Here is a 12,442-nt window from a genome sequence, read left to right as displayed (position 1 = left end):
ATTCAAATCTATTGAGACACACCTGTATATAACAACCTGATTGTGCAAGAGGTTAGTAAACAAATTTACGTGATTCCGTTACCTCTAGCACCCTCCATGTCCTCATCCCGGGAGTGTTCTGAGAGGGGGTCTAAGGGTGCCTGAAGGACCGCCACACTGTTTTGATTGATTATCTTTAGTTTGAGTTTGGGCTTGGGCTTCCTGCGCCTTGACGCTGTGGCAGATAGGCTTTGGAGCTGACAAAGCCCCGACTCTGTCAAGCAAACACCATCCTGGGTGTAGGTCCTCGATAGATCTGGAAAGATTAAATAATCATATGAATATGTCAGAGAAGCCATGTAATACTCGTGTTTAGTCACTCAAGCACGATCTTATCCAACCTACGTTAAATGTACTGTATATAGTAAACATACCCATTTCTCTTGTTTTGGTGACAATCTGTGTCATGACAGCAGGCTCAATGGTGTCTCTGGGTTTGGTTAACACTGCAGGACACAAAAATAAACACGCGCAAATCAAATCAGAACCAGTTCAAAGAAGAAAATTCAAATTCAAATGAAATATTTGTACGAACCTTTGCGCTCAATGGTCACATATGATTTTTAAAATGGACAGAGGGTATACTTTATGTTATCTGCCCGTTTTAGAAAAGGTATCTGTGAGCGAGCCCTGCTGCACTGCCGACTTCCACTGTTACGTAATTAAACAGAGTGTGAAGCCAAGACATAACCAGCTTGGCTGGGAGAAGATCCAGAGGCACTTACAAGCAGCATCGTGCAGAAACACCCACATTCCTCACAGCTGTGACACCCTAGCTATCATGTCACAGCCAAATGGTAAGCAGAGCTGCATTGAGCTTTCCTGGATACACAGATTAGCATTTGCTAGCAGCGTTAGCTTCTGATAACTGGCACATACTTGGATTGCTTGAAGTTGTCGATGCCATGGCACCATTGAATTAGAATCAGAATCCTCTTTGTCTTTTATATGTCAAAAACATACATGTGTGTGTGTGTCTAGGTGTGTCTCTGCGTTATGATTTTGCTTTACATTTAATTATTATCTGTATGTGTTGAAAGGACACGCTTGAAAATGAGCTGATGCAACCCAATGGGCTACCCTTGAAATTTATTATTATTATTATTTATTGCTCAGTGACTGTTTTTCTCAATGTCTTTATGTCTCAAAAGTATTCTCTGTCAATTGACTGTCTTGTTGTCGTAGTAGAGCGGCTCCAACTACCGGAGACAAATTCCTTGTGTGTTTTTTGGACTGCTTTGCTACATTAGTAAATGAGAATAAAAGACTTACGCATGCCTACGAACAGAACGGGATGCATGTGGACTGAAAACAGTTGAACCGAACCATTTGGACCGTTCTCAAAAACCGTTCCATCTTTTGATTTTGTGAAAAAATGCATAGTATGTCTCCTTGAAAGAAAACAACACCACCTCCTACCTTTAACTGTCTTGAAATTTCGGCACATTGTGCAATCAAAGCAGTTCTCTGCAGCCTTCTCAACATCTTCCTCTGAATGGAGACCCTGACAAGAAGCATGAAACCACCTGTAGACACAACAACAGGTTTATACTCAATTCTGAAAGCAGTCCCTTTTATCGTATTGACAGGCTGAACACCTGTCACATTGTCGGCACTGGACAATGATGGTGCCTTCGCTGTAGATGACGAGGCAGATGGGGCATGTTGAAAGGCTGGCGCAGGGAGCACACTGGGTGTAATTATTCTGCCAGTCACACCTCAGCCCTGGAGTGGTGGCGCCACACTGCGTACAGGACACACACCTGCAGGGGACAAGGAAAACAGAGGTCATTCTTCCCAAGTAAACTTCCTCGAGGACAACGCAGCACAAAAGTTCCACTTCATCACTTGCCATTTGCACTTCCAGCTGTCTTTGGGTACGTTCTGCAATGGGGGGTCAAGGCAGTATGTGTGATAGCTGATGTCACAGTCATCACACAATAGCAAGCGGCCAGGGTCGGTGGCCTGGCCACAGGCCTCGCACACTGTGCACTCTAGACAACGCCAGCCTTTACTGAGCACCACCTTGGTGATCTGAGAATGGAAATAATCAGATATGATTTATCTAAATCAGTGTAACATTTATTCTTTCCATTTCCAAAAATAAAACGATGAAATAGTGACTGTTTTTTTTTTATCTAACACAAAAAAATGCATTTGTGGTAAATGACTTGCCATTTCAACGTGAAGCTCAGATCAAAAATACAAAATGTAAAAATATCTATCTATAAAACATGCCGTATTGCTTCCAGACAGAGAAGAAGTATGTGACTTAAGTGTGGCAGGGTGAATATGTTTCCCACTAACCCTAACCCACCCTAATCCTAAACTTAACCCACTCTAAACCATCTTGGCCCCAACCTTAGCCCTAAACCGAACCATAATAAACTTCTGCGGCTTCATGCATTACGTCTGACATGGAAGTCTGGCTGATCGCATTTATTTTGTTCCGTTCTAAAATTTAATAATGAGAAGTAAGTCCTTTTTATTGGATTTTTGATTACCAATTGAAAATCAAAACAACAAATGATACATGGATTCATTTCAAGCAAAGTATACACAACAATTGGGCCAAATTTAGAGCACTTTCCCTGCCTTGCAATGAAAATCATCAAAGGCCAGATTATGGGATGTCTCAAAAAGATTATCACGAGCGATTATCCAGCGATGTCAGGTGTTAAGAATGACTTTTCCCCCTGATCTGCATGTGTACCTCGCTTAACACCATGGTAGATCATATTTACAGACAAATCTAGACTACGTGCAGCGTGATATAGGATAAGCATACCTTTATGCCTACACAAAATGGATGGTAGCACTGGCCACACTGAGCACAAGCCAAAAGACGGCCCTCAGCACCAAGGCCGAAACTCCCACATACCACACACATGTCCTGAAGGAAAGAAAGACGTCATGAGTAACACATTTCTTTGAAGCAGCTCATGGCAGCATTTTTTCCCTCCACATTTCACCAGTTAAATATATTACTTAGCAGTTAGTTCAATAAATTGAATACATTGTAAACAGCATTCCTAATCTAACGTGAGGGTAATTTCTCTTCCTCCTACGTATAACAGCAGCTTCATTAAAAACAAGCAAACACCTGCTTGAGTGTGAAACTGTCATTGCTGGAAAATATGACCACGGTGTTGTGCATGGCATTCTCCTCCTCCTCCTTGATTGGGTACGGTGTTTCTGTTGTGGTGATCTATAGGGGGGGGGGGGGAAAGGCATAAACATTAGGAAATGTTCAATTGTTCCCCTTAACACACTACACACACACATATATATACACACACATACATACATACATACATATATACGCACACATACATACATACCCCAGGGATGATGCTGGGACACATGCCACTCTTGCCCCTAGCCCTGCCACGTCCGGCTCGACCCGACAAACCAGCCCCTCTTGGCCTCCTTCTTCCTGGGAAGGCTGAGCCCCGCCCCTGTGGAGACAAAGTAACAGTAAGAAAACGTGTGCGATCAAAAGTGAGATGTGGCTATTGGACCCCGTGTGGGTGGGGGTACATCAATCACTCTTGATGATCCACCCATCCACTGTCTATTGCTTATCCTGTTCACAGTCACTGCAAGAGCTGGAACCTATTACAGGTGACTTGCCGAAAACACCATGGAATGGTTGCCAGTCAATTGGCGGGAAATTGTGAAGCATGCAAGTAGCGCGAATTGATCCCATGCCATCTTCCCACTACAGTCAAAATCAAGGGTGGGGACCTTTTTTCCTAGTCCTTGAAGAGCCGCACTAAAATTATAAAAAATAGGATGTATTGAATGATTGAGAAAAAGAAAAAAAAAATCTCTCTCTATATATATATATATATAGAGGATTTCTGGGTTAAAATGTTTGGGGCTTTTTATTACAGATTTGTATGGCTTGATTAAATGCTCTTCCAAACCGTATATGACTCACTGTAGGTTCCACACCCTTAATCTAAGTGATGACAGCTCAAATTGCTAATTTACTGAGATACAGCGCAAAAGCAGCTTTTGCTTCAGAGGATGGAAACCCTGCGTCTTAGCATGGCAAGACGCAGGAACAAATTTGCATAGAATACTGCAAAGTTTGAGTTTCAAATGACCTTTTGATCCTAAGAAGAGGAAGACAAACATTGCTGAACAGAGTGTGGATCTGCAAAATGAGGGGAAAATGTGTTCTACGGTGTTTTCTGCACTGACAGAAAATGTCATACAATTGATTGGGACTCTGAACGACTGTTCTAGAAATGCAAATTCTGTTATACTGTACTGTATATCTGGCAGATCTACTCTTAAGTTGGGTAAACACACAGTGACAAAATTGGGATGGATTTGAACATCCCCTCCACCCCCCTTTCGATCAAATTCAGCAGCAAGGGGTTATTCAATGTTTCTGAAAGATTATCCTGAGTGAATATTCTGTGGTGGAAAGTATGTTAAGTGTGAGTTTCCCTACCCAATCTGCTCAGGGCCGACAAAAAAAAGAAATGTTTTGTGCAAAGGCCCAATAAAAGTGAAATGAAACGATAGCCAATTAGGAAATGACCTGGTGCTCGTACTGTTGCCGGACACAAATGGATGAGCAGCTGGTTGTATTTAATGTTTTTATCTAATGTGTCACAAGTAATTCACCACAATACAAATTACAAGGAGAAGAGTTTGTAATTGCAATAGAATTACCAGCTTAGCTAACTGTTACCCTAGTTTCTATTTCTTCTACTACAACTCTTTCTTCTTAGTATTTTCAGTCAGTCTTAATGCAGGTGGCACACATGGCATTTTCTTCTCGGTAAATTCTCGCATTTTAAAAATCTGTTGTTAAAAATCGATTTATGTACACCGCTTAAATTGTGACTGTCAAACCTTACAATGTAAGACAGAAAAAGCTTTCACCCAACGCTTTGTTCCCTCCCCACTGCAACTTTGCCAGATATACAATACTATATAATGCCGTGCAACCCAGGTTAGTCTCAGCCAAACGAATGACCACCAGGCATCTAACTTCCAAAGACGATTCACGCCAAGCCAAAAGTACAGAAAAAGAACACAAAATAAGTAATAAACAAGGCAGATATTTGGTTGGGAGATGAGACAGGGAACAATGATGGATAACTAAAGGTTAGTGCCAAAATCTGTCTGTAAAACTGTTATAAAAATGTCCTATTACTGCACACCAAACCATTGATCTCTGAAAAACTGAAGAGAACTCTATCAATATCCTTCACTTCCACTTAGAAAAGTATTTGCCTATCCATTGGCCAAGGAGCTGCAGTCTCACTATGTTGTTTGGAATTAGTGTAGAAAATCATATACTGTAGACTAGACATTCAGGAACACTTCGGGGAATGTGAGTCACCACAGAAAGCTAGGGACCATCTACAAACCCCAATTCCAATGAAGTTGGAATGTTGTGTAAAATGTAAATAAAAACAGAATACAGTGATTTGCAAATCATTTTCAACCTATATTCAATTGAATGCACCACAAAGACAAGATGCTTAATGTCAAAACTGATAAACTTCATTGTTTTTGGCAAATCAGTCATTTTAAATTTGATGCCTGCAACACGTTCAAAAAAAGCTCTGACGGGCACGTATACCACTGCTACATCAGCTTTCCTTTTAACAACACCCAATAAGCATTTGGGAACTGAGGAGAGTGATTGTTGAAGCTTTGTGTGTGGAATTATTTCCAATTCTTGCTTGATGTACAACTTCAGTTGCTCAACAGTCCGGGGTCTCCATTGTCGCATTTTCCACTTCATAATGCATCTGCACGCATTTTCAATGGGACACGGGTATGGGGCCTCACTTATCAAAAAGTGCGTAGGACTCTTACTAAAAGTGTACATACGCGCAAAAGATGAAAATGGCTTAAGATCAAAATCAAATCGTGCGTACGTACAGAGGCACACTTGCAAGGAATTTGCCTTGATAAGTCACAGTTCCACTTAGGAAAAGTATGCACGATCGCAAAACTAAATCAGCTCATGATTATAACGGAGACTGGCTAATGTATTGTGAAGGGTGACTTCTTAGCAAAAGGCAACAATTCTGAAAAAATGAAACTTCTTGGAGACAGAAGTTGACATGCTTATTGGTGATGTGGAGGAGGTAAAGTGGCTATGGAAGCCCCACAACAAATAAAAAGAAATGCAACGAGGCACTTCTGCAGTGAGTGCAAAAGGGAGGAGTGTCGAGGAAAGAAAAAAAAAAAAAAAAAGTATTACTATAACTAAAAGAAGATGCCCCCCCAAAAAATAATTGCACCCATCGCCACGGCAATTTCATTTTGCATCAGATCAATAATGAATCTACTTAATACAGCCCCAAGGGCAATTTAAAGGCATGAGGGTATCACTATAAAAAAAGGACAGACAACAAAAATATATTTCCACAAAGTGCAAAACCAAATCAAAAATTAACATTTAAATATTGAAAGTGAACGTGTGAGAGGCATGGCTTCTGTTTGCCACCTCATGCGTCGCTACATTTCCATGTCTCCAAAACGTGCGCACACATGCGGATGGATTACGGTTTCCGCAGTTTACAGATTACAGTTGTGATAGGTCATATACTACGGGCAGCCGTGGCCCAATGGTTAAGATCATTGCCTGCCACCGTGGGGGACCTAAGTTCAAGACCTCGACTGGACCATCCGCTAACATCCCCCAGACTCACGGCTGTGGTGTCCTTGAGCAAGACACTGATACCCAGAAATGCTCCCTGGGCGCTTCAGCTGCCCCCTGCTCCAGTGTGTTCCACTAACGTGTATGTGTTCACTGTGATGAGTTAAATGCAGAGAACAAATTTAGTATACATGCTTTCATGTTCATGACAATAAAAGATGATTATTATTCTTCTACTTTGCGCAGGAACTTGTGTACATTTCTTTCTTTTTCCATTTTGTGCATACACAGCGTTGGCCCCTGGACTGCCAGCAAGCCCCAGGACTGCTGGCAGGTCAGTCTAGTAGTCTCACTCTTTTATTACAAAGCCCTGCTGTTGTAACGTGCAGAATGTTGCTTGGCATTGTCTTGCTGAAATAAGTAGGGATGCCCCTTGCTTGGATGGCAGCATGTTGCTCCAAAACCTGCATGTACCTTTCAGCATTCATGGTGCCTTCACAGATGTGCAAGTTACCCATGCCATGGGCACGAACACACCCCCATACCATCACATATGCTGGCTTTTGAACTTTGATAACAATCCCGATGGTCCTTTTCCTCTTTGACCCAGACGACGTCCATGATTTCCAAAAACAATTGTAATTGTGGATTCGTCAGACCACAGCACACTTCAACTTTGTCCATCAAGTCAAGTCCATCTTAGATGAGCTCGGGCCCAGAGAAGCTGGCTGGCGGCATTTCTGGGTGTTGTTGAGACATGGCTTTTGCTTTGCCTGGTCTTTTTTAAACTTGCATTTGTAGATGTACCGACGAACTGCGTTAACTGACAATGGTTTTCCGAAGTGTTCCTGAGCCCACGTGGCAATATCCTTTACAGAACGCAGCCCGTTTTTAATGCAGTGCCACCTGAGGGATCGAAGGTCACAGGCATTCAATGTCGGTTTTTGGCCTTGCTGCTTACGTGCTGAGATTTCTCCAGAGTCTATGAATCTTTTGATAATATTATGAGCGTAGATGGTGAAATCCCTAAAGTCCTTGCAATTGTACATTGAGAAACATTTTTAAACGATTGGACCATTTGTTCACGTAGCTGTTCACGAATTGGTGAAACTCGCCCCACCCTTGCTTGCAAACAACTGAGCCTTTCGGCGATGCTCCTCTTATACCCAATCACGACACTCACCTGTTTCCAGTTAACCTGTTCACCTGTGAAATGTTTCAAAAGTGTTTTTGGAACATTCCTCAACCTCACAAGTCTTTTGTTGCCCCGTCCCAGCTTTTTGTAATGTGTTGCAGGCACAATTGAATTGTATTCAATTGAATATAGGTTGAAAAGGATTTGCAAAGCATTGTATTTCGTTTTTATTTACTTCCGTTTTACACAACATCCCTGCTTCATTGCAGTTGGGGTTTGTAGTAAGCCACAGTAGTTACCACTCTGATGCTCCAGCTGGGGCTGCCAGAGTACTGCCTGGTCTTTGGGACATCCCACCCCTCTGGCTGGTCTGGAGACCAGGACAAGGGGGAGCTCATACTGCTATGGGGACTCCATGCACCCTAAGGCAGGGGAGGGGAGGTGAGAGTGAGAGAGAGAGGGAAGGAGGAGGGCGACAAAATGCAGCAACGTAAAAACAAAGCCAGCAAAGAAACAAATGTACAAAGAATGATGTTAGAATGGGATGTGGTAAGTTTTTAACGTAGCCATATGGGAATATTCAATACAGTGGAACACCCCAAAAAGAGGTACATTTTGGACTTCAGCCTATCTACCTGTTCCCTCTCCATTTTGTGTCTGTCAGGCATCTTCAAAGGGTATTTTTGTTCCGTTTACTGTAATTATGTAGTGCTTAACTTGCATTTACATTTGTATGAAAGTTAGGAATATTAAAATGTTTTTAAGTTCATCGCCGGTTGAGTTTTGTGTGAAGGTTGTAGGTTGGTGACAGTTTGAGCCTGGAACTGATTTATGGGAACATCCATCTATTAAATTTTTATAGCGCCTCATTTGGGCCGCAGGTGAGCTGGAGCCTATCGCAGTTGACTTTGGGCGGGAGGTGAGATTCACACTGGACTGGTCGACAATCACAGGGCACAGAGGCAATTAACCATTCACACCAAGGACGGTTAGGTAAGCTCTGCACAGGACCATATGCCCTTACGGACCACAGTTTTTCAGCTTTGCAATTCACTTTGCATTGACGCTGTCTGTATGTGCATGCCTGTTGCACGCTCAACCACTCACCGTTGTAACTGTATCTGGTTTTAAAATGCGATGGGACGCGGTAAAACATAACACCAGTAGCGCGAGCGAAGGATTCTTAAGGATGGTTCGGTTTCACCGTTGAATACAACGTAGAGGGAGTGAAAACTGTTGACAGTAATTTTACTGTCTGCAATGAATGCTTGAAACATGTTTCGTACACACACACACAAAAAAAAACGCACAATATGACCAAGCTTCTCTTTCGTTCGTATCCTGATACAATGCTTGCTGGTCACATGACATTTGAGGGACTCGAAAAGATAACACCAGCGAAACAACACTTCTATGAAGAACGCTTTTAAACACACCGACTGTGCCACTTAAAAGAAACAAGAAAACAACGTGCAGTGGGAGCATTTATTGCTAAATATTTGCAGCCTTTTTCTGTGGTCGAAGCTGTGTGGTTTGGTCACTTAATGAAAACTCACAGTCCACGTTATGCTGTGCCCGTGCACATTTCAATGCCCAACATAAGTGAAACAGCTGGATTAGCCATGGGTCGAATCCACTCACACTTGATCCAACTGTTACACAGTTAGTGTTTTATTATTTATATTTTTGTATGTTTTAAATTGTTATAGATACTTTATACTACAGTATTGTAAGATATGCAATTAGGCAAGGAAAAAGAAGATGTTTACCATTTGAGTTATATTTCAATTAGGGTTTACACGATCAGGATTTTTTGGCCCGATCACCGAGTTTAAAAAAACGATAACCGATCCGATCACAAGATGGAGCAATGTGTATATTTAAAAAAATTATATTTACAATAAATGTATCTTTGTTCATCTATTTATGCCAATGAGGCGTAGTGACAGACAGAACAAATGAATGGTCTTCTATTAGATGGCAGGAAGTCCATACAGTAATTAATGTTTGTATGTGCATGCCTGTTGCACGCTCAACCACTAATGTTTCCACTTTTTGTGACATTTTTGTTTGAGATTTTTCAATTGTAAAATATGTGCCTTGGCTCCATAAAAGTTAGAAATCACTGCTCTAGTCAGGTCGTGTATTCTAATCAGTCAAATCAAACCAACTTTACAACATGACACAAATAATGGGTCCTGAGTGTAATTAAATTACTTTATTGTAATTAAATTACTCCACCCACACCGAAACTTTAGAGCACGATTCAACAGAACGGCGGCATGTTTACGTACAACCGTTAGTGCTAGCACTAGCTTGCTAGGCTACATAACATTTTTGTTGCCTGCTTGTGAGCCGTATCGTATTAAAAGTACGTGAACATACCTCAAGCAAGCCTTAAACGAACGTCCTCTCCTGTCCTGAGCACCAGTGACAACCAACACACGTTTCCCCCCCTTTTATCCTTCTAATACAGTCGTCGCATTTGAGTTGACAAGATAAAGCCCAATGATCGTAAAAAAACGGGATGCGGTGGTATCGGAATACATGATATTATTGCATTAGTCTGACATAGTGCAATCGTGAAAGAGCAAATTTGTCGTAGTCTGATCTGGGGCATTACCTGTTGTCTGTTCCACACCCTTGACGTTTTTTTAAATAACTTTATTGGCCGTCAGATATTACCAGTACTACATCAAAAGGCACGCGACAAGGCTAAAAATAAACTAGCTTTTGGATTCAAATATACTGTGCACGATGGCTACGCGGAGTAAATGTCTTTTGCGGAGCCGAAAAACGGCGAATTATGACAAAGCCGATCAGCATAAAATGTTAATTATCGGCCGATACGATCAGGCCGATAATGTCTAGTTTCAATCATTGTTAACATGAAATAAATAATTCTGTACACGACAAATTGCACTACAAAAGGCTGACAAGCAAAATAGATATTTTGAGAGAGGAAAAAAAGTAGTTCTCTTATTGCACAAAACACATACCGAAAATGTATTGAATAGTGGCCCCAAAAACTGAAGTACATACTGTACCGTGGCTAAACTGTACTGTCCCACCCCTAATTCACACTCACATTCAGACCCATTAATAATTTAGTCTTAAATTAACCTAATGTGTGTTTTGGGGAGGAAAAAACACACAAACAATGGGAAAGCACCCACAGGAAGGCTGGAACAGATATTAAAACCATTAACCTCAGAACTGTGAGGCAGACGTGCTAACCACTAGCCAACCGTGCTGCCCCTTTGGAAACATTTGTTTGTGGAATTACAAAATCCTGGGAGTGTTCAACTTTGGAGGTTCCACTGTATACATCACATATGCAAAGGTTTGAGATGGCAAACTGTTGACGTGCAAAAATGTAAACAGAATAGATTGATGACTTAAGTTAAAGTGAATCTTTTTTTTTTTTCATGCATGTAGTAGACACTTTTTTAGTACAGATGTTAAACAACCTGCAAAGTCAATCAGTGTTAAATGCAGTTCATGCAGCAGGGCACCACGTAAAGGAAGGAATCCCTAAAATAATGCTGTCTTGCACCTTTGTATACAAGGACAAATTCCATTAGAACGGCAGCAAAAACCCTCCAGTATCTGATTGAAGACCAACAATCTGAGCTGCCCCAAGCCTTGTGTAACAAATCAGTTTGACTTATCTCCTTATAATCTCTTTATAAGAGATGGGAATCCTCTACTGATTAAACCTATCCTCCCCAGCATAATTTATGACACACAAGGGTGTGATTCAATTCTAATTGCCATGTGAGATGGTCTGTTAAAATTAAATCCTAATGACTCAAACTGTTAATCACTGAATATAAAAAGTCTACACACCTCTGTTTAAATGCAGGTCTTGTGATATAAAAAATATTTTAAAATCATGTTTGAGAGAAAGCAAAGTTTAAATAATGTGGTTGCACAAGTGCGCACACCCTAATATAACTGGGCATGGGAATGTGTTCAGAATTAAACAATGACATTCAAAGTTGTTACACAGGAGTCAGCACACACATGCCACAATTTAAGGAACTTCTAATCAACCCCAAAGACACTTTTCAATGGTGAGGAGAAGGGTACGAATTTTTTTTAAAAAAGGCATTTATTGTACTATGAAACCCAGTGAAGACAGCCATCATCACGTGGTGAAAATATGGTAACATTATCAAGAATTGAATGCCCCTCCAAAATTGATGAAAAGAAGAACTGAAAACTGGTCAGGGAGGCTTCCAAGAGGCCAGCAACACTGACGGAGCTCCAGGCATTTCTGACTAGTTTTGACTCCCAAACGCATGTAGGAAAATGTTATGGACAAATCAAGACTGAACTTTCTGGCCCTAATTCTAAAAGGTATGTTTGGCGCAAACAACACTGCTCATCACTAAAAGAACACCTTACCTACAGTGACGCACGGTGGTGGCAATATCATGCTTTGGGGCTGTTTTTCTTTAGCTTGAATTGGGGCCAAAATACCAGTCAGTATTAGCACAAAACCTTCAGGCTTCTGCTAAAAAAGCTGAGGCTGAAGAGAAACCTCATTTTTAAGTATGACAATTAATAATAAGAATAATAATTAATAATGCTGCATCAAGATGTGGAGCACTGATAAGACTCGTATC

General features: G+C 41.2%; 1 protein-coding gene across 10 annotated transcripts in view; it reads right to left on the bottom strand.

Annotated features, from left to right (window-relative positions):
- The window catches only part of kmt2cb (lysine (K)-specific methyltransferase 2Cb), an 85,773-nt gene that overhangs the window by 35,164 nt on the left and 38,167 nt on the right, over positions 1–12,442 (bottom strand). For 9 of the 10 annotated variants that reach the window (XM_061797241.1, XM_061797247.1, XM_061797244.1 and 6 more), the window contains 9 exons: positions 8,111–8,233; positions 3,381–3,497; positions 3,143–3,247; positions 2,828–2,932; positions 1,892–2,073; positions 1,638–1,802; positions 1,459–1,565; positions 414–485; positions 83–295 (listed from right to left, as the gene is read on the bottom strand). In XM_061797241.1, the coding sequence (XP_061653225.1) occupies positions 83–295; positions 414–485; positions 1,459–1,565; positions 1,638–1,802; positions 1,892–2,073; positions 2,828–2,932; positions 3,143–3,247; positions 3,381–3,497; positions 8,111–8,233 (1,189 nt within the window). The remainder of the gene's footprint in view (positions 1–82; positions 296–413; positions 486–1,458; positions 1,566–1,637; positions 1,803–1,891; positions 2,074–2,827; positions 2,933–3,142; positions 3,248–3,380; positions 3,498–8,110; positions 8,234–12,442) is intronic. The other variant, XM_061797249.1, reaches the window with a different exon arrangement.

Source organism: Phyllopteryx taeniolatus, chromosome 14 (assembly GCF_024500385.1).
Source record: "Phyllopteryx taeniolatus isolate TA_2022b chromosome 14, UOR_Ptae_1.2, whole genome shotgun sequence".
In the NCBI taxonomy this organism is placed as follows: Eukaryota; Metazoa; Chordata; class Actinopteri; order Syngnathiformes; family Syngnathidae; genus Phyllopteryx; species Phyllopteryx taeniolatus.
The sequence above is the reverse complement of the archived record's forward strand: the minus strand, read 5'-3'. Positions and strand labels throughout refer to the sequence as shown.